The 22620-nt window shown below is 42.6% G+C and overlaps 1 protein-coding gene across 4 annotated transcripts in view; it reads right to left on the bottom strand.

Annotated features, from left to right (window-relative positions):
• Window positions 1-19524: 19524 nt before the first annotated feature.
• Window positions 19525-22620, bottom strand: part of LOC126236679 (box A-binding factor-like) — a 157958-nt gene continuing 154862 nt past the window's right edge. For all 4 annotated transcript variants that reach the window (XM_049946166.1, XM_049946169.1, XM_049946168.1 and 1 more), the window contains one exon: window positions 19525-21210. In XM_049946166.1, coding sequence (XP_049802123.1) covers window positions 21063-21210 — 148 coding nt within the window. In that variant the 3' untranslated portion in view covers window positions 19525-21062. The remainder of the gene's footprint in view (window positions 21211-22620) is intronic.

Raw genomic sequence — 22620 nt, 5'->3', positions numbered from 1 at the left:
GGCGATCCCGCTGCCGGCGGAAGCGCGACCGGACGCGGCCTGTGTTCCTAGGGAGGGCGCGGCGGGCCCGGCCGCGGCGTAGTGTCCGCCACAAACATCCGCGCCGGAACACGGCCCGGCACGCGCCATCCGCCCCAGGGGACCACCTCACCTCTCCTCCCCTCTCGTCCTACTCCTCTTATACTTCTCGCCTTGCCAGCTGCTAAAACATCGTCCACTGTAGTTGTCTTTGTGTTTCACGAGACTCTGACACTCTGCTTCGCTACACGACGTTCTCTATCTAGCCAAAATAATATGATGATCAATGCCAACCGAAAGACTGAATGCTGGTGACGTTGTGGGGATATAATGTGGCTAAGAATGTGCGTTATCTAATCAAAACTATCTGGATACCTGTTAGAGGACATTAATATGGGTGATGTCCACTCTTCTGCATCTCCATCTGTACTCCACTATCCACCTTACGGCGCGTGGCGGAGGGCACCCTGAATCTCTACCAGTCGCTTCCTTTTCTATTCCACTTGCAAACAGATCTAGGGAAAACCAAATGGCTATATGCCTCTGGATAAGCCCTGATTCCTAGTACCTTATGTTATGTTGGCAGAAGAGCCAACACCGTGTTACGATTGGAGGCCGAAATGCACGCGTTTTAGCCACGCAGGCTGGCGTGAGGTCTGGAACATGACAAGGAATTAGAATTCAGAAAGCGGACATAATTAGTTTGATACTTAACTTTAACCCGTTAATGATGAACGTCGCTCTTGAAGGTACATGATTCACAATATCAGTATCAATAGTAACTGAATATGGCTCCTTGCCAGGTCGTAGCAAATGACGTAGCTGAAGGTTATGCTAAACTGTCGTCTCGGCAAATGAGAGCGTATGTAGACAGTGAACCATCGCTAGCAAAGTCGGCTGTACAACTGGGGCGATTGCTAGGGAGTCTCTCTAGACTAGACCTGCCGTTTGGCAGCGATCGGTCTGCAATCACTGATAGTGAAGACACGCGGGTCCGACGTATACTAACGGACCGCGGCCGATTTAAAGGTTACCACCTAGCAAGTGTGGTGTCTGGCGGTGACACCACACGTTATCTTCGTAGTCCTTACGCACAATGTGTGTTAGAGGCAACAGAATCTGTCTCCACTCAGCTTCAAACGCTGGTCCTCTAAATTTTCGCTTAGTGTTCTTTGAAAAGACCGTCACCCTCCTTTCAGTGATCCACATTTCAGTTTCCTTAGCATATCCATAATACTTGCGTGTTGTTTGAACCTACCAGTAACAGTTCTAGCAGCCCGACTCTGAATTGCTTCGAGGTCTTCCTTCAATCCTACCAGGCGCGAGTCCCTATCACTCAAGCAGTACTCAATAACAGGTCGCACTAGCATCCTATATGCGGTCTCCCTCACAGATGAACTACTCTTTCCTAAAATTCTCTCAAGAAACCGAATCCGACCATTTGTCTTCCCTACCAAAGTTCTCACACGTTCGTTCCATTTCATATCGCTTTGCAACGTTACACCCAATATTTAAACGTCTTGATTGTGTCAAGCAGGCTACTAGTAATACTGTAACCGAACTTTGTAGATTTGTTCTTCCTAGTCATCCACATTAACTTACATTTTCCACATTTCGGGTTAGCTGCCATTCATCACACCAACTAGAAAGTTTTTCTAAGTCATCTTGTATCTACCTACAGTCACTTAACTTCGACACCTTACCGTACTCCACAGCAAAATCGGCACTCAACCCGAGATTGTGCCCACCCTGTCCGCCAAATTATTTACGTAAACAGAGAACAACAGCAGTCCTATCTCACTTGCCTGGGGTACTCCTGACGATACCCTTGTCTCTGATAAACACTCGCCATCGAGGTCGATGTACTGGGCTCTATAACTTAAGAAGTCTTCGAGCCATTCACACATCTGTTAACATATACCATATGCTCGTATCTTCTTTAACGGCCTGCTGTGGGGCACCGCGTCAAACACTTTCCTTAAATCTAGAAATATGGAATTTGCCTGTTGCCCCTCATCTATAGTTCGCAGAATATCATGTGAGAAAAGGGCAAGCTGAGTTTTGCAGGAGCGGAGTTTCCTAAAACCATGCTGACTCGTGGACATAAGTTTCTTCAAGTAAAGTTATTATGTTCGAGCTGAGAATATGTTCAAGGATTCTACAGCAAACCGATGTTAGGAATATTGGTCTGTAATTTTGTGAGTCCGTTCTTTTGCCCTTTTTATGCACAGAAATCACCTACGCTTTTTCCAGTCGCCTGAGACTGCAAGCTTGTAAGCTAAATAATGGACCAGTGCCATACAGCACTCTTTGAAAAGCCGAATGGGGATTCCATCCGGACTTGCTGACTTATTTGTTCTCCTGCGCCAGAGATGCTTTTTACTATGTCGTCCATACGGGAGTCTGTTTGATGGTCACACTGCGATATGTTTGCATGATTCTAATGAGTGAACGATTTCTTGAACGTGAAATTTAAAACTTTGGCTTTCGTTTTCCTATCTTCAACTGCCACACCACACTGGTCAACAGTCACTGGACTTGGCGATTTACACAGGATCAGAATTTTCTCGGATTCTCTGCCAGATCTTTAGCTAAGATATTATGGTGGTAGTAGCTGTGTGCTTCGGACATAGATCTTTTCACAGACGCACGAATCTCAACTTGTCGTCATCTGCGCATTTTCTTTTGAACCGAGAATGCAAGCAACCTCTGCTTCCTAAGCATTTTCCAAATCTCTGTATGAAACCATGTTATGCCTTTTCCATCCTTAATCCACTTACTAGGCACATTATTCTTTAGCCCTCGTTTTACAGTCTGTTTAAACTTTGTCCATAGTTCCTCTACGTCCATCTTACTGAAACAAAGTGATGTTAATTCACCATTATGACGGCTTGAACTATGCCGGGTACACTTTTAATAAGGTGTCTTAATGTCTGTGGAAGGATGGCAGCCTATTTTTCCTCGGGTGCCTAATTCGGAGAAGGTAACGATGTTGGGGCTGGAGTCTGGAGCGAGTTCGACGTATTATTTCACCCCAAAAGCATTACACTGTGTTCATGTCACTGGCCAGTGAGGTGATATGCTATGCTGGACATTAACCTGGTCTTCCATGAGACGTGTGGCCAGCAAACCAGAGATCTGTAAATTATTTGAATTGCACGGCCTGTGCGTAAAACCTGGTGCCACATACCAGCAGAAACCTACTAATGACTTGCGGAATCCATTCCGGGCAGTATCGTGGCTTTCCAAAAGTAGACCAACATGTTATTAAGCAGGCGGCCGTAATGTATTGCTCTTCAGTGCAGCTGTAAGTTCACCACTAATGGTAAGAGCAATATTTACCGACGGACTCAGATCTAGCTGGACCACACGATTACTGCAAATAAGTCAGATGATATCATCGGTCTTCGATAAGAAATTATTGACAGCCATAGACTTACTTCCGACATACTACGAAAGAATGAAAATAAAACCGATCCCACCGAGTAACAAATGGTTCAGATGGCTCTGAGGACTATGGGACTTAACATCTGAGGTCATCAGTGCCCTAGAACGTAGAACCACTTAAACATAACTAACCTAAGGACATCACACACGTCCATCCCCAAGGCAGGATTCGAACCTGCGACTGTAGCGGTCGCGCGGTTCCAGACTGAAGCGCCTAGAACCGCTCGGCCACACCGGCCGGCACTGAGTAACAGAGACGTGAAAAAGGATTTAACTATTTCCTGGGAAGGAAAGGCAGTGGAGGTCTGTGCAACTCTAAAATACCTAGGCCATTCGTTGATTTTAAGCAGCACATTCCGAACACCAAGCTGAAACACGCAGGCAAAAAAAAAAAAAAAAAAATAAAATAAAATAAAATAAAATAAAAAATAAAAAATAAATAAATAAAAAATTACAAGAACTGGGGACGGAAAGCGGTAGGTATGGTCTACATGTACAGACAAACAAATGATTACAGTTTTATAGAAGTTGGGTGAATTATTCAAGGTGAAGAGCTTCACAAACTGAGCAAGTCAATAACGCGATGACCCATTTCTGACCCTTATGCAAGCAATTATTCGGCTTGACATTGATTGATAGAGTTATTGGATGCCCTACTTAGGAATAATGTGCCGAATCCTGTCCAGATGGCGTGATACGTCATCAAAATACAGAGCTGCTTGGAGGGACCTACCCATAATGCTCCAAACGTTCTTAATTGGGGAGAGATCCGGCGACCTTCCTAGCAAAGGCAGGATTTGGGAAGCACCAATAAAAGCAGCAGAAAGTCTCGTCATGTGCAGAAGGCAATTATCTTGCTGAAATCTGAGGATGACTTGCCTTGAAGGACAACCAAATGGAGCGTAGAATAAGTCGACATAGCGCTACGATGTAAGCTTATCACGGATGACAACTAAAGGGGTCAGCTCGGGACTTAACGATTTAACGTATCAAATGGACCATATTTGGCACAATATCCCTCAAGAGGACATCCAGCAACACTGTCAATCAATACCATGCCGAATAACTGCTCGTATGTGGGCCAGCGAGTTATTGACTTCCATTTGTGAAACTGTATCTCTTGATTAAATCATCCTTTCTGAAATCATTCTCATTTGTTGGTCTGTAAATGCACACCACATCTACCACTTTGTTGATGCATTATGGACTGTGGGACAACGGCTGGCATGTAATTCTTGATGCAATAATTTACCAACAGCCGTATGTATTGTAGAAATTTATTTTATGAACTTCTTATATGTTACCAGTTTCGGCATTACATTGATGCCATCTTCAGGCCCCAGACGTCATAGTCGTAAAATCGCTATACACGGAAGGAGCCATATAACTGTATCCGTGAATCAAATCGCTATGCAACAGCTCTTGGTGGCCAGTGCAAACCGCCCCAGTCTGTGTCGCCTGGCCACCAAGAGCTGTTGCACACCGATTTGATTCACGGATACAGTTATATGGCTCCTTCCGTGTATAGCGATTTTACGAATATGACGTCTGGGGCCTGAAGATGACATCAATGTAATGCCGAAACTGGTAGCATATAAGTTCATAAAATAAATTTCTACAATACATACGGCTGTTGGTAAATTATTGCATCAAGAAATACATCTACCGCTTTCCGTTCCAGTCGTATAATTCCTCCGTGATACTTTTTTTTTTAACTGTATGGCAGTCGTCTGTGGACCTCTGCTGCTGATAGTGGGACAGTGTTTTGCGGCACTGTTGACCTGTTTACTACTTCATGAAGTTCCATGAACGTTATGTCAGTGAAATAATACTAAAAGTCTCTTTCCAAGACAGAAAAATAAACGTAATTCCATCTAAAAAGAAGAAAGTTAGTGACATAATTCGGTAGCTATAAATGTTTGACATTACTTTCGTGTCAGAAAGTTCGCCATATTGTTCGCTGTAACTTAACGGAGGGCACATACTTCTTTACACGAGTATTCAGGTGTGCGACGTCTGGATGCATCCCTGGTTACCTGACTTAGCTGCCTCGGGCTGTATACGTCGGAGCGTTAAGAGGAGATACGAAACAGTGAGGTAAGATATCAAAGGCAGGAGCGCCACGAGAGTAGGGGCCCGTTGCCAAACTAGATGTTATAAGCTTGTATGTGCTTTTTGAAACAAAAATTAAGAAGCAGAGCTAGTCTCATCTTAATACGTTTGCCAGGCAGATCCAAGACATCAAGCAATTTCCCAACAATCCTTCTACATCTATACCTACATACATATACAGAAAGCCGCCATATGGTGCGTGGCGAAGGATAATTTGCACCGCTACTAGTCATTTACTTTCCTGTGCCACTCACAAATAGAGCGAGGGAAAAATGACTGTCTATATTGTGCCGTACCAGCCCTAATTTCCCTTGTCTAATCTTCGTGGTCCTTAATGCGAAATGCACGTTAGCGGCAGTGAAATTGTGCTGCAGCAACGTCAAATGCTGGGTCTCTAAATTTTTTCAGTAGTGTTTCGCGAGAAACACGTCGTTTTCCCTCCCGGAATTCCCGTTTCAGTTCACGAAATATCTCCATAATGCTCACGTGCTGATCGAACCTACATGTAACGAATGTAGCAGCACGCCTCCGAATTGCTTCGACATCTTATTTTAATCCGACGTGGTGGCGATCTCAAGCAGTCGAACGCTTTACAGGTGAATCACACTTTCCCAGAATTCTCCCAATAAATCGAAGTCGATCATTCGCGTTCCCTACTACAGTCCTTACGTCCTCATTGTAGTTCCAATTGCTTTGCTAAGTTATCTCTAGATATTTAATCGACACACAACTAATGCTGTTTTCGAACACTATGGGACTGTTTTTGCTACTCATCTGCATTAACTGACATTTTCTTACATCACACCAAGTAGAAAGTTTGTCGAAGTCATTTTTTTATCTTCTTACAGTCACCCAACGACGACACCTTGCCGTATATCACAGCACCGTCAACATACAGCTGCTAGGGAATAAGAGCGGTCCTGTCACGTATCGATGAGGCACTCCTGACGATATCCTTGTCTGTGATGATCACTCGCCGTCGATGACAACGTACTGATGTCTTCGAGACATATCTGGGAACCTATTCCGTACGTTCGTACCTTTGTAAACAGTCAGCGGTGGGGCATCGTGTCAAACGCTTTTCAGAAATCAAGCAATATGGAATCTGCCTGTGGCCCCTCGCAGGATATCGTGCGAGAAAAGGTACAGTTGAGTAGTTTCGTACTAATTTGTGGACAGAAGCTTTTCCGTCTCAAGAAAATTTACTATAATCTAACTGAGAATTTACGATATATTTAGAGAACATTTCTTACGTAAAAAATAATATTCCTAAAATGTCACGAGCCCTTCTGTGTAACGAATGCAGGAAAAACTTCTGTTTCGTTAATGAATGTGATGGAAGGATGCAAATTAGGCAGCAACAAGTGCATAGAACGCATGCAATTTTATACAAATAGTTCGAGAGATATTGAAACTAAGTTTTCTGCAGAAGGAATTATTCAAATGACGAGTCTATTTACATACAATTTAACGAGACGAGCGATTGATCGTTTTTATTCTTTTTCATGATTTTTAATGACGCTTGAGAGGTAGTGAAAAGCGGAGTATGATAACACAATACTGCTTAATGTTTACAGCGTCTTTCACGTTAAGATGTGCTTAAACGAACAAAGCCTGCTAACAAATCAGCATTTCATCACTACTGCTATATGAAAATTACGGAATGGGGCTCGAACCTACACCTAGAGTACGTTTAGTAAGTTTCGGGCTTTTTCTCTCGAAAAGTTTCCCTACAAACATTAGCAATCAGATAATGCCTTTGGTCTGTGGGCTATTATCTGTTGAAAATCTTATCGGGCATCTCCAACCATTTACGGAACTTACGCAAAAACACCCCAGATACTCGTCCTGAAAATATAACAGCGTTCGACCAGCACTTGAGTACATTTGCAGAGTGAAGCGACGAATGAAAATGTGTACCAAGGCTCAGGTTCGAACCTGTGTCTCTTGCTGACTAGGCAGATGCTCTACCCACTACACCACCCTGGCACAGTGGCCCAGCACAACTACACGGACCACTCTACTGTGCTTTCCTCCTCATTGTGGGATTCGTGTTAGGGTAATACGTGTAGTTCCGCAAAACCATAGTACCAGGGTGGCGTATTGAGTAGCGCATCTGCCCAGTGAGCAGGAGATAGAGTTCGAACCCGAACCTTGGTAGACATTTTCATCCGTAGCTTCAATGTGCATATATAGCCTACATCGTAGATGCTTGAAAAGTTCTCTGGAATTATGTACTTCAATTTGATCAATACCTGAGTATTGCTCCTCAGTCTGGAGGCTTACGGTAGGGTTGATAGAGGAAATAGAGAGAAAGAAGAGTAGAGCGGTTTGTCGTTTAGTAAGTACGGAAGCGTCATGGAGATGCTCAATCAACTCCAATTACAGACGCTACGAGAGAGTTGTTGTGCATCACGGCATTGTTCACCGTAAAAATACGAGTGCATACGTTCCTCGAAGAACCAACCAATACATACTTCCCCCTACACATATCTTCCGAAAAGACCGTGAAAATAAAAATTAGAGGAATGGAGCCCCCCTGGAGGCTTCTTCCTTCACAGCACTCGCGACTGAAAGAGAAAATGGGGGAAGTGGTATTGGTACAGGAAACCCCCTCCGCCACAGTCCGAAGGTGGCTTACGGAGTTTAGATGTCGGAAAATATTATTTATTTGCACACATGCGCAACCGACGAGAAAAGTGTGGAGCGAGAAAAGTAGGTTGTTAGGCGCACCCACACACGGTGTACATCACAAAAACCCATGTTGTAGGTAGAGGCTGTCTTTCAATGATGCGTTGTAGAGGAGCTTACTTTGGATGCCTGGTGTACGTTTCAAGGCCCCACGAAGGACGTCACCGCAGGAAAAATACGGAAAGTGCTGTGCGACATATTTTTCATCAGCTGTCGTCCCCCTTGCTTCAGCAGAACAGAACCCACCTGGTGACTTCTTGAAGCTGCTGATTGCAGCATGCAAACACCCTCCACTCAAACGTTTCCGCGTGAGTCCCACTCCGTTTCGTTAGCATTCTTGTGACAAAGTGGTGCGTGTCTTCTTTCTAAGCTCTTTTTTCTGATGACAGCGCTTCCGCAGTGCCAGATATACATTTCCAAATGCCCGCTCGCTGACTTTTCAACTTTGGAGATACGCCATTGAAATTTCTGGAGGGCGAATCGTTTTGTTTGTCATGTCTATCAGTGACTCACGCACAGAGCGTAAATCAGAGGTTCCAAATATTTCAGACACCATTACCGCTGCTTAGCCTCAGATGGCAACCAATACTTCTAACAGAGTTTAGTATCAGACTGTAAAGTAAACTATTGATATTTGTGATCCTCAAATGAATGATAAGCACATCAAACAAAAAATTATTCAACCCCAAGTGAGTTACCATCTAACACCGCTTCTAACCTTGATAATGGCCTTAAATGGGGAAGTTCATGACAAATTTACACTGTTTTAAGATGCACCAAATCCACAATTTTGAAGACAGGGCAACGAAATTTCGTATTACGTTTTACGTGAAATTAACACATTTACTGTTAAGTTCCTTGGATTACAAATATTTAATTTTTTATGGAATTTAAAAGTTTTATTTTCAAAACATAAGATAAGCACTTTTTTCTCAGAAACTATTCAAGATATTTCTCTATTTAATCTCTCTGCATGTAGTAAACTTCTCTCACGAGATTTTTTTGAATAGATCGAACAGGAGAATTTTAGTATTTTTTATTCAAAATTCTGTAAATGTAATATAAAACTCATGCAAAATTCCAAGCACTTTGCTCCATATCTCAACTTACACTAAAAATCTCAAAACCTACACTTGAGACAACATTTATTGGGTTAATAGAAATAAGTGTACAAAATTTCATAATTCTAGAAAAATAGTTACATAAACTTATTAAGTCTTCACTTGACATTTCAGCTACAAGAGGCACCGTAAATCTGTTTTCTCAAGAAGTCTTTGAGTGAAATTTCCTAGCTTATAGCACATTCTCTCTGATACCGTCGTCCTCCCTGCGTTCCCATCATTAAATATAAGAACTGCATCATTAGTTGCAACTCTAACAACTGCACCAGATGAAAATGTGATTTTTTGATGAAGTTATGTGTAAATGTGTAGCCCATACTGCACTTTTCATGTCACTTACGCCGGATTGGTTCTGTCTGATAGCCTTGCCAGAATACACTTGGAAGGTGTCTATCATTTCCTTTGTGAAACAAATGCTTCAAATGGCTTTGAGCACTATGGGACTTAACATCTGAGGTCATAAGTCCTCTAGAATTTAGAACTACTTAAACCTAACTAACCTAATGACATCACACACATCCATGCCCGAGGCAGGATTCGAACCTGCGACCGTAGCAGTCGCGCGGTTCCTGACTGAGCGCCTAGAACCGCGAGACCACCGCGGCCGGCCGTTTCCGAGGTACAGAGGTTCAAAGTTACCCTACTTCTACACATAAAATACGCATGCAAGGTCGGGCATGAACCGAAAACGTAGTTTATTAAGCACGGAGAAATATGCTGTAAAGTGTCATCATTATCATCTGGGAACCCTATATTGTAGTAATGAAGCACATGCAAAATATTTTTACACGTGGATTCTGATCTGAAATGTTAAATTAGTTTCGCGTTATTTCAGTATCACATAAGTTAACTATCTAAATTTTACTGACCAATACATTTCTTTTCGTATGACTTAAATGTTCTGCTGAAACAAGGAAAAGAAGGGTACCAGCGGAAAAATGCTCCTGTCGGAGTGCAAAAAATGCGAATATGTTCCTGCTTATTGAAAAGACTGACTGAAAAATGGGATACCAGCTGCCTCATTCTATATTCCTCAACACCTTTAAAATGTTCCCAAAAATTATGGCACGTGAAAATATTCCCGCTTTTTTATGCTAAGAGTGAAGAAGACAGTGGTAGTGATAAAGAGATGGAAAAGAAATAAATTCTGGAAGATAGGAGACAGTGGTTACGTTATAGAGAGAACGAACGAGACAGCGACAGTGTGAGAGAAAGAGAAGGGCGTAGTGGCAGTGGGACATTGGCAGAACAGTTCTTGCAAAAGAATGAAGGAGGTAATGCCAGACGGGGTGAGGAATAAAGATAAAGTGGAACTTTTAGGGAGTCATTGATAATGAAAGAGTCTAAGACAACGCGGAAGAGAGTAATGACAGTGAGAAGAGGCAGCAGCAGTGGGAAAGGATGAATGAGGGAGTGGAAGAAAGAGAGAGCTCGAGAGAGACAATGACACTGAGAGGAGACTATAGTAGTAGGACAGAACGAAGAGAACTGTGATTCCTGACGCAGGAGACAATGGCAGAGAGATACAAAGGGATAATGACAATGAGTTATGGTGGATGAGTGAGTCAGAAAGTGCAAGTAGGAGTGCATGGGTATGAGTGACTTACAGCACTGAACTATTGGGTCTGAGTCAGAGGAACTTGTGATAGTGTGAGGTGAATAGCATGTACAAATTTTTGGGAAAATTTTTAGAGGCGCTGAGGAAGGTAGAATGAGGTTGCTGGTACCCCACCTTTCAATCAGAGTCTGTTAAATAAACAGGGAAATATTTGCATTTTTTGTGCTTCGATAGGAGAACTTTTCCGCTGGTAAATATCTCGGTTTATGTCCACGTTAACCTGAATGAACGGGTCCAGGTCATGCCACTAAAAGCACCCCTAAAACCTGCCTGAATAATACCTTCCCAAACTATAGATTAAACCACTCATTTTGTCAAATAGGCACTCGACGTCTTGTATAATTTAGAAAGACTCGTCGGGAAACACTGCAGAGGTACTGTCCCGTTTGTGCGTAGCTGGACTCAGCAAAATTTTGCAGCTTAATGTGCCGTTGTGAGCAATGGCCTTTTACGAGTCATACATCTCTAAATATTCATCGCATGCAGTTCACGTCACATTTTTTGACCAGAAACTGATTGATATGAAGATGCATTCATTGACGGAGTGCCTGTCGGGTTTGAAATTGATTGTCGCTGAAAGAGCTTCACGTTTTAGGAGCCTGTCTATGCGGATGTTTTTTTTTTTTTACGGTCACTGCTCTTAAGGTGTCACATCGGTGTGAGCGGTACGCTATTTCTTGTAGACTGGTTGGACAGTCCATGCCGATACCCCGACAAATCGGGTAATTTCATTCACGGTGTGGTCATGGGTACGTCTAAACACGATATCTCCTCTCTGTCATGCAGTTCCGTCTTCACACTGGGCCATCTCACTGTGCTGATTCCATACAACAGGTTACCACATACACAGCATTTCACTTCGGTGACATCAGCGGTGCATAGTCATTAGATCGCCTGTTACCATTTCCACAGATTCTACAGAGGTCCAAAGCGGCAGACGTGCTTTTTCTTTTTTTAGGCGTTGAAATGGGGGCTAACTAATATTTTGCCTCGTTAGATTATTTAGTGAGTATTAAAAAACTCTCATATTTTTTGATATTCCTTCTATTAAACCAAGAAATACACTGAGGTGGCAAAAATTATGGGATAGCTACATGCACATATACGGATGGCTGTAGTATTGCTTACGCAAGTTATATAAGGGCAGTGTATTGGGGGAGCTGTCATTTGTAGTCCGGCCATTCATGTGAAAAGGTGTCCGACGTGATTATGGGCGCACGAGGGAGTTAACAGACTTAGAACGCGGAATGGTAGTTGGAACTAGACACATGGGATGCTCCATTTCGGAAATCGTTAAGGAATTCAATATTCTGAAGTCCACAGTGTCAACAGCGTGCCGAGAATCCAAATCTGAGGCATTACTTCTCACCACGGACAATGCAATGGCCTACGCCCTTCACTTAACAATAGACAGCAGCTGCTTTTGCGTACAGTTTTCAATGCTGTCAGGCAAGCAACACTGCATGAATAACAGCAGAAATCAGCGTGGGACATACGATGATCGTATACGTTAGGAAAGTTCGGCGAAATTTGTCGTTAATGGGCTATGACGTTAGGCGATAGAGGCGAGTGCCTTTGCTAACAGCACTACATCGCCTGCAGCGCCTCTCCTGGGCTTGGTTGGACCCTAGATAACTATACAACTGTGATCTGGTTACAGATGAGAGCCGATTTCTGTTGGTAAGAGATGATTGTAGCGTTCGAGTCCGGCGCAGATCGCATGAAGTCATGGACCCAAGTTGTGAACAAGGCATTGTGCAAGCTGGTGACGGCTCCATAATGGTGTGGGTTGTGTTTACATGGAATGGACTGCATCCTCTGGTCCAACTGAACGGATCACTGACCGGGAATGATTATGTTCGGCTACCTGGAGACGATTTGCAGCCATTCATGGACTTCATATTCCCAAACAACGATGTCATGTCATCGGTCAACAATTGTCTGTGGCTGGTTTGAAGAATACTCTGTCCAGTTCGAGCGAATAATTTGGCCACCCAGAGCGCCTCACGTGAATCCCATCAAACATTCACCGAACATTTATGTGACATAATCGAGAGGTCAGTTCCTGCACAGAATCCTGCACCCGAAATACTTTTGCAATTATGTATCGCTATGGAAGCAGCATGAGTCAACATTTCTGCAGGGGACTTCCAGTTTGTTGAGTCCGTGTCACATCCACCTGCAGCATTACGCCAGGCAAGAGGAGGTCGACACCATATTAGGAGATATCCCATAACGTTACTTTGTCATCCAAACAGTAGGGCGTGATTTGGAGACTCGAAGTAACAAGTATAGAATTCGAGAAAGCAAGCTGAATTAAATTAAACTGAATAACCATAGATATATTCATTGGTATTTAATGTGCATCTGACGCAATCTCTTTCATCACATGCTAAAATTCTATCAATACCTCCAAACAATATTTTTGTCAACGAGAAATTAAATAACACACGAGGTTAAAATGTAATTTTTTTAAAGTGACATGGCAGTTTCGTGTTGCTTTCAGGCATTTTTCTCGTGCTCTATAAAATTACAGTATTTGACATTGAATATTTTTTTTTAAATTTCTGTCTATTTATGGAACATGTTTTCCATTATTGACACGTAGGATGCACAAGCGAATGCGAGAAAGAAAAATCACAATTTCGTCACCGCGGTTTATACGGGACAAACACTTGTCAACTATGCAAACTAAAAGTCACTTGTGTATTCCATACCATAGTTGCGTCATCTTAATGGCGTGGAGTTTGGAAACGAAATTCGACGTCAAACCTAAGAACTTAACGAAAGACCTGTTACATCGGTAAACTATATTAGCATCACAATCTTCAGATAAAATACGCGGTTCCTCGAATGAGCATGAAAATTTTGGATAAGTTGTTATCCAAATGCGCCATTTTTGCTTCTTGAACAAAACCCATCAAAATGAAAGTTGGCTTCGTCGCTATACCAAACCATATTCACATTCCTTGTATTTAATTAAGTATAGGATGACAGTTGTTGAACTGGATGAAAAAAACTTAAGTTAATTGCAAACTAGGGGGCACACACTTTATCTACAGATGTTTGGATTTAGGTTATGACATGTTCGATATGTCTGCCATCATTGGCGATGATGTTGCGCAGACGAATAGCGAAATTCTGCATGACCCGCTAAAGTGTCGCTGTTTTCAGCTCAGCAATGGTTTGCGATTATTGCTGTACACCTTGTCTTTAATATAAGCTCACAAAACGGAGTCACATGTGTTGAGAATACGACGGCCGATCAAGTTCCATGCCAATGGGGAGACCAGAGCCAGAATGCGATCCCCAAAGTGCTCCTCCCGGACTTCAAACATTCTCCTGCTTCGATGGCGTTGAGTTCCGTCTTTGCATGAACTATATATTGTCGAAATCAGAATCACTTTGCATAATTGGGATGAAATCATCTTCCAAAGTCTTCACGTACCTTCCGGTAGCCACCATACCTTCAAGCAATATCGCACCGATAATTCCGTGACGGGACACTGCACACCACACAGTCACCCACTGACGATGAAGAGACTTTTCGATCGCGAAATGCGGATCCTCAGTCCCCCAAATGCGCCAATTTTGCTTATTGAACAAAACCCATCCAAATGAAAGTGGGCTTCGTCGCTAAACCAAACCATATTTACATCAAAGTACTGTTCGTCAATTCTGTGGACAATAGCGTTGGTGTTACACAACCGCTGTTCCACAGCTGTGGGGCTTAATGGCTGATGGGTTTGAATTTTGTATGGGAAGAGATGTTGGTCTTCAATAAAAATTTGTCTCAGTGTCTCCCAGTTGATTCCCACCTGTTGTGCAGCTCGTCTGATCGATTTCCTGGGGCTGATTTGAAACACAGCGCGTGTCTTCTCGGTATTTTCAGACGTTTGCACCCCTTTTTGGACGACCGACATTGCCAACACTGTCACCACGAATATTATCCGTTCTCTTGAACTTGCGAATCACATTCTTGATTGTTAGCACACTTGGGCCGGTTGTCTTAAGCTTGAACTCGGTCGCAAACTTCCTTTGAGCCGCAGTTGGGCTGTCATTGCTCGCATAGTAAGCGTTCACAAACGCTATACCCCTAGGCACGCTCTACGGTGACATTTTCACGAGCTAATGGCCGACAATAACAAGACACGTGCGCATGAAATACTAATTCCCATCGTGCCCCGCGGCTAACCGTTCAGTGTGAACGTCCTAACGCAAACCATTCATAAGTTATCACGATTTTATTTCATATAGTTCAATAACTGTCACCCTGTAAGAATACATTGTAAGGTTCAAAATATTTTATTTCTTAAATGATTACATTAAACTCGATCTGGTTTTAAGAAATTGTAATACCTTGTGCATAATGGATAAGAAGTCAAAGAGAGGAAAGTCATCCGCAGTCGAATTTTGTCAGACATGTTGCACTAACCTTTATTGAAGAAAGAAGTGCTACTAATTTCGTAAGATATGTCTCGGATACAATTACACAGATATAACGAAGAGTTAACAAATCGAATACGGAATTGTAAGCATGAAAGAAGGATGTATGAAAATAACGCAAATCCTTGACAAGAAAACCAGTCAATTTGAAACTTAGTTCTTGTCTTCTTGGAAACGAACGGACGTATGCCCAACAAACATCAGTAGTGATAATTACGGAAGGAAAAGTGAGGACAGCCCCCCCCCCCTTCAAAAAAAGGTTCATACTCCATAAAATCTCTTTCGATTTCAAAAGCAGAGGAAATTCAAGTCTTAACTTCCCTGCCACGTCTATACCAAAGCTCGTATCGAACAACGATATGGAGAGATTCGACCGAGGCATTGTTTTAGGAATAATCCTGACATTTGCTTTATACCTCCTGGTATGGATATTAGAATTCCGCTTGTTCTGAGTACGAGCACAATGTCTTTAAAGCATGCCACTGCGCTCTGTCGCTCTTGTTTCGATTACCGATTTCCTCCTCCCCATCGTGACAATTTTTTTGACGACATGAAGATAGGAATTGCAGATTAGTGAGCACAGCGATTACTCTATAGCTCACAGTGGTAATTTGTTTCTCATCTGCGCTACTCAAACTGACTAAGCCTTGGACGATGACACAGACGAAAGTTGATCGAGATTCGATTGACACACGCTTCCTTTAAACCATCATCATAGAGAATGCGACTGGTGACACCATTTCGATTCTGAATGTATCACTAAATGCATAACGGCCGTACTACATTGTTAAGACTTTAGACATTAATGCTTTGATCACTTAGAAAATAAAGTTTCGCTGATAGATTCAATCATGTCTACTGTATAATGGATGCCAAAAGTGTACTGTGGCCAATGGAAATTACTTTGAATGTGAATAAAGATATTTTGTTCTTTAGGATTAATTTTGTGTCTTAACACAATTCGTCCTCTTTTTGTCCAACTCATTTTTCTCATTTCTTCATCTTATTACCATCGTCATCATCAACTCTGTTTGTGCTCTATATTAGCTCATTTCTTATTCTTCTGTTTTCGTTCTCATTTTCTTACTACCTCTGTTTTCTAATTATCGTATATTACCAATTCGCAGTAGCCTTGTAATGAAAGATAATTATCGCTTCGCTTCCCTTCTTCCCCCCTGACACATAAGCAAGAGTTTGATCTTATGTAAAAGGGAGCCAACGTAAATAATGTAAAATAAAACTTTTAAGTTTACAGCAACCATTTCCCGTAGGGCTTGCGTACTCCATCCAACATTCCACTTCAGATGAATTGTGAAAACGGTTTTTATTTCGTATCTCATTGCAGCTGTTTAAGACTACCGTAGGCTACTCTAGACTCTCATAAGTAAGTGCAGATTATGGTAGTTTTTCTGGTAGCTTTGGTCAGTTAAGGTTGTACTCACGTTATCTGTACTTCAGGTGTATTGCACACCTATCGGGCGTTACCTTATAGCGATCGATTTCTTTACGTATGGGATAAGAGTCTTATTAGATTCCCGAAAACTGTCTAGAAGTTGAGTGAGAAAACACAAAGGGCGGCGTAATCTACGGTACGTTTTTGTTCTACATAGTTATCCTTCTGTCTGATACTTAAAGATAAACAGCATTCATAGTAAAATTGAACTTGTCAATGTTTAATTCAGGTTTATTCGAAAACTATTGATTTGTAATGTAAAACAGAGGGACGTTGTAGTAAAAAAAGAAAACAGTACAGATTTATCATATAGGGCTAGAAAATTCAATTTCCTCAACAAAAAGGTAAAATTAAAAAGAAATAGTAAAACAAAAATATATCAAACATCGCTTCAGTACTTCATCCGACTTATATAAAATGTATTTCTGTTATTCACAAAAAGCTTCTGGCTTTATCAAGAACAGCAGAAAATTCTTGCCTTTGATCACGACGTAGAACGTTCTATTGAGAGCAAAATAACGACAGAAACTACACTCCTGGAAATGGAAAAAAGAGCACATTGACACCGGTGTGTCAGACCCACCATACTTGCTCCGGACACTGCGAGAGGACTGTACAAGCAATGATCTCACGCACGGCACAGCGGACACACCAGGAACCGCGGTGTTCGCCGTCGAATGGCGCTAGCTGTGCAGCATTTGTGCACCGCCGCCGTCAGTGTCAGCCAATTTGCCGTGGCATACGGAGCTCCATCGCAGTCTTTAACACTGGTAGCATGCCGCGACAGCGTGGACGTGAACCGTATGTGCAGTAGACGGACTTTGAGCGAGGGCGTATAGTGGGCATGCGGGAGGCCGGGTGGACGTACCGCCAAATTGCTCAACACGTGGGGCGTGAGGTCTCCACAGTACATCGATGTTGTCGCCAGTGGTCGGCGGAAGGTGCACGTGCCCGTCGACCTGGGACCGGACCGCAGCGACGCACGGATGCACGCCAAGACCGTAGGATCCTACGCAGTGCTGTAGGGGACCGCACCGCCACTTCCCAGCAAATTAGGGACACTGTTGCTCCTGGGGTATCGGCGAGGACCATTCGCAACCGTCTCCATGAAGCTGGGCTACGGTCCCGCACACCGTTAGGCCGTCTTCCGCTCACGCCCCAACATCGTGCAGCCCGCCTCCAGTGGTGTCGCGACAGGCGTGAATGGAGGGACGAATGGGGACGTGTCGTCTTCAGCGATGAGAGTCGCTTCTGCCTTGGTGCCAATGATGGTCGTATGCGTATTTGGCGCCGTGCAGGTGAGCGCCACAATCAGGACTGCATACGACCGAGGCACACAGGGCCAACACCCGGCATCATGGTGTGGGGATCGATCTCCTACACCGGCCGTACACCACTGGTGATCGTCGAGGGGACACTGAATAGTGCACGGTACATCCAAACCGTCATCGAACCCATCGTTCTACCATTCCTAGACCGGCAAGGGAACTTGCTGTTCCAACAGGACAATGCACGTCCGCATGTATCCCGTGCCACCCAACGTGCTCTAGAAGGTGTAAGTCAACTACCCTGGCCAGCAAGATCTCCGGATCTGTCCCCCATTGAGCATGTTTGGGACTGGATGAAGCGTCGTCTCACGCGGTCTGTACGTCCAGCACGAACGCTGGTCCAACTGAGGCGCCAGGTGGAAATGGCATGGCAAGCCGTTCCACAGGACTACATCCAGCATCTCTACGATCGTCTCCATGGGAGAATAGCAGCCTGCATTGCTGCGAAAGGTAGATATACACTGTACTAGTGCCGACATTGTGCATGCTCTGTTGTCTGTGTCTATGTGCCTGTGGTTCTGTCAGTGTGATCATGTGATGTATCTGACCCCAGGAATGTGTCCATAAAGTTTCCCCTTCCTGGGACAATGAATTCACGGTGTTCTTATTTCAATTTCCAGGAGTGTATATATATTTTATGTTTGTGCAAGGAAATAGTACTTGCATCAAAAGTACTTGCTTTGGTTACATAAAAGTGCAGAAGCTAATCGATAAACTAATTTTTATTACTTATAAAATGCAGTTTATATTATATAGGGATATAAAATACATCATGGCCTAACACTGAATGATGTGTAGCTCTAATTATGTGCAAAGCAAACGAACAAAAACACAAAGAGACATCGTTGGCTCCCCGAATCTCTCTTACACATTTAGTAACGTTTCTTTCCCCGCCATTGCTAACAATACTGCCGGAAATCCTACCATTTACTACGTCATTTATGTAGTGAATCAAAACTACCAAACCGTAGTTTTGGTAGACTGCAACTCTACATCTCATTAATCTGCCTGACTTCCGTTGAGTACAATCTTTTCGCGCTTTCAGCTAGTTTAGGAAGTGGAATACGTGTAAGGTTTCACCTGAAATCTGACCGATGTCGTTTGCTTCACTTGCAACTCTCTTGGTGCGGTGGTAACTTAGGACGCCTTATTGGTTCAGCGTAGTGCCCTTACATCTGCGTGCACCAGTTGAAAGCCATACAACACTGATACGTTAGATAACTCTCGGACTACACATCAGTTTCCTTAATTGTGGTATAAACAGACTCACTATGAATAAATCGGTTTAAAAACAACTTTATTTCAATAAATAAGTACACACAATATTTTGTTGATTGCAGTTCTAAGTGTACAGAAAAACTTCCAGGACGATAACACAAGCGCTTATTATGCAACACCCAAACACATTGTATTCGTTAATGCATAATTCTGCAGGAATCGTGTATGTTCCTTTTTATAATGTCTGTGCAAATTCTAGTCATTTCCCTTTTACTGAAGGAAATCATAGACTCGTACAAAAATACGGAATTGTACTACACATTACGAGAAATCATAGACTGTTGGAATTCTATTAAAAGATAAATATTTCGCCAGGCATGCATGTAGGGCCTCCTCCAAGGTACTCAGCTGCAAGTGTTACTCTCCATCTCCTCACACAGTGTAGACTCGTAGTGCAATGCGATTTGTGGTTCATCTTCTTTATGTACAGAAGAAAAGATAGAAAAAACATTTTGACTTTGAAAGTTTTGTCTCAGGAAACAAATCACAGTCTGTTGCTTCATGAGGCTATTAATTATTTCTAACTGGAAACAATGCTTAAATTTAGATAGCCAAATCGGCAGTCAACGCTTATTCTTTCCTCCTCTTTGATAAGTTTAAAGCATGTACAGTTTGATGTTTGTGAAAAAAGCATTTTCGTTCTTGACGTTCATTGGAAAAGAACAATATTTGTTTGCTGCAAGTCTACTCTTCTTTGAACTATTATGATGCCAAGGAAGTACAAAACCTACGAAAATGTTGACTGCTTATACTATTTACACTAAACCCGTTTACGTTTTCGCGACCTTATTAAGGCAGTGAACTTAGTTTTTAATCACTAACGAAGATGTGTGCACATTGTACATTGCAGAAAAATTTAATTAAGTGTTAATAGCTTGTTGTAGCTGCAGATAGGCTTCTTTGGTAAAATAGTTCAATTTCAGGCTCCTTTGTCTTTGGTGCCTGCTACGAAACAAGTCTCATATAGACTTACCACGAAAGATAGTACCGCCATGATCCTATCCCTCCATTATAAACCATCTTTTACGGATATGACAACAAAAATACACGAATAAAAACTTGTAAAACTGGTAACATAGATATCAACTAATAAGCATCCTTTTCTAACCGCGATTCCTTTGGTACAGGTTACACTTTCACTACAGCAGTCTCTTCTGTGTTGACGTCGGTTAGTCTTTCATGATCATGAACCCATGTTTACAGTACGAATAAATTTCCTTATCTCTCCCAAACGTGAACGAATGATCAAAATCATTCTCGCAGAAACTGTCGAAGGAAGACTCCAAAGATATAAACTCTATATTGTAAATCATAACCCGAACATTTTCTAGGACAAATGACTGGGTCTGTCAGAAATGTCCTCTAAATAAAGGTTGAAGCTCTCAGCCCTACAAACAAACGACACTTCCTCCAGAAATCTTCGTCTTCCAGGCCACAGTGGATGTCGTGGCACGCATCTTTGGTAAATAACATTTCCCCAGAGTTCGTCGCAAACGCAATTGAGAAACTCGAGCACGACATCAGCGCGTATTGCGGTGAGTAAGTGAACTTTAGCAGGGACTATTCTGGCTGCTGTCTCCGTGATTCCGCCCGCCTCCGGCAGATGGCTCACTGCTCGCCGCGAGAGCGGTGGAGGTTATGACGCTGGTTAGGGTGTCGGCAGAGGCTCTCGCTGCAATAGGCTCGAGTGGGGGAACGCTGAAACAAAGAGGGTATCTTCATTAGTACAATAAGTTGAAAACATAAGAAGCAGCAGCAAGTTGTCACATAGATAATGATACAAACAAATGAATCAATCTTTCTTTGCTTTACGTCTCTCATAAATGTCTCACGACTGATTTTCACTCCAATGTCTGGTTATCGTCGCATATAAAAGTGACAGGTTTATTATAACTTCCTTCTCGTCATATCCTCAGTATTATGAGCTTGACATCCTTTTGTTACTTCGTCTAACAATCCAGTGAGGAAAAGTTGCTCGACAGGAGCAACGCGAATCGAAATTATGCGAAAGTAGTAAAGTGTTACCAAAGAAAGAAAAGCGATTAGACACACTGTAGTATAAAACTCTGAAATTTCAATGAGACGTTCTCGCTGCCGCCTGACTATTGTCCAAGGCCCGGAAATAGCTGTGATGAAATAAAACATTCATTCACAAAGTGTGGGTGGTTGCAGTTTCTTCATCAGTGGGATTTACGAATACAACCGAGGTATTCTCGAACCATCATGAGTAAAATAACAAAGATGTTTTTTCAATAAGAATTCCATTGTACTCTGCCTTTCATTCTGTCCTGTGATCATTTTCTATTTTCACAAAAACGGAAGAGAGCATATTCTTGATCGTTAGTTACACGTTTATCCCTACGTTAGGGAATTCATCCCCAAATAACGCTGCCCTCTATATTAAAACGGAACCCAGCCACGTGGAGCAGTAATTCAGATGCTGTATTGGTATTCGGAAAGAGTGGGATTCAAGTGCTATTCAGATTTACGTTTCCCTGAATCAATCCGAGAGAATGCCCGAAGTACTGCGTTGGAAAAGTCGGACAATTTCAGTTCTCGTCCTCTCCAACTAATCGGATTATCTATCTGCAATGATCACATTGTCCACGGGGTATGGAACACAGCCCTTCCTTCATTGAAACGTAACTACATTTCTACGTCAATACTCCGCAAGCCACATGGCGGTGTGGCTATCACGGGTGTTCGTTTGGCGCCGACTAAACGCTCCGATGACGAAACGCACCCCTTTTTTTTATCTTCTCTACCTGTTCTATAAATCCTACATGTCAAGCGCCCAGATTGATAAACAGTACTCATGAATTGGTCGAACAAGAGCATTGCAAGCTACTTCTTTAGAGGCTGAATTATATTTTTTTAAGATTCTTCCTGTGAATCTCAGTCTCACATCTAATTTTCGTACTGTATGTTTTATGTGATCATTTCACTTAAGGACACTCAGAATATATAGACTACTCTTAGATATTTTACCGTGGATACTGTTTCCAGCAATTTGTCACTAATAGTTTAGCTGTACAGCAGTGGATTTCTTTTACTATGTATGCGCAACACGTTGCATTTATATACGTTCAGTCCGTATACCATTCATCA

The sequence above is a fragment of the Schistocerca nitens genome, chromosome 2 (assembly GCF_023898315.1).
Source record: "Schistocerca nitens isolate TAMUIC-IGC-003100 chromosome 2, iqSchNite1.1, whole genome shotgun sequence".
Taxonomy (NCBI): Eukaryota; Metazoa; Arthropoda; class Insecta; order Orthoptera; family Acrididae; genus Schistocerca; species Schistocerca nitens.
The sequence above is the reverse complement of the archived record's forward strand: the minus strand, read 5'-3'. Positions and strand labels throughout refer to the sequence as shown.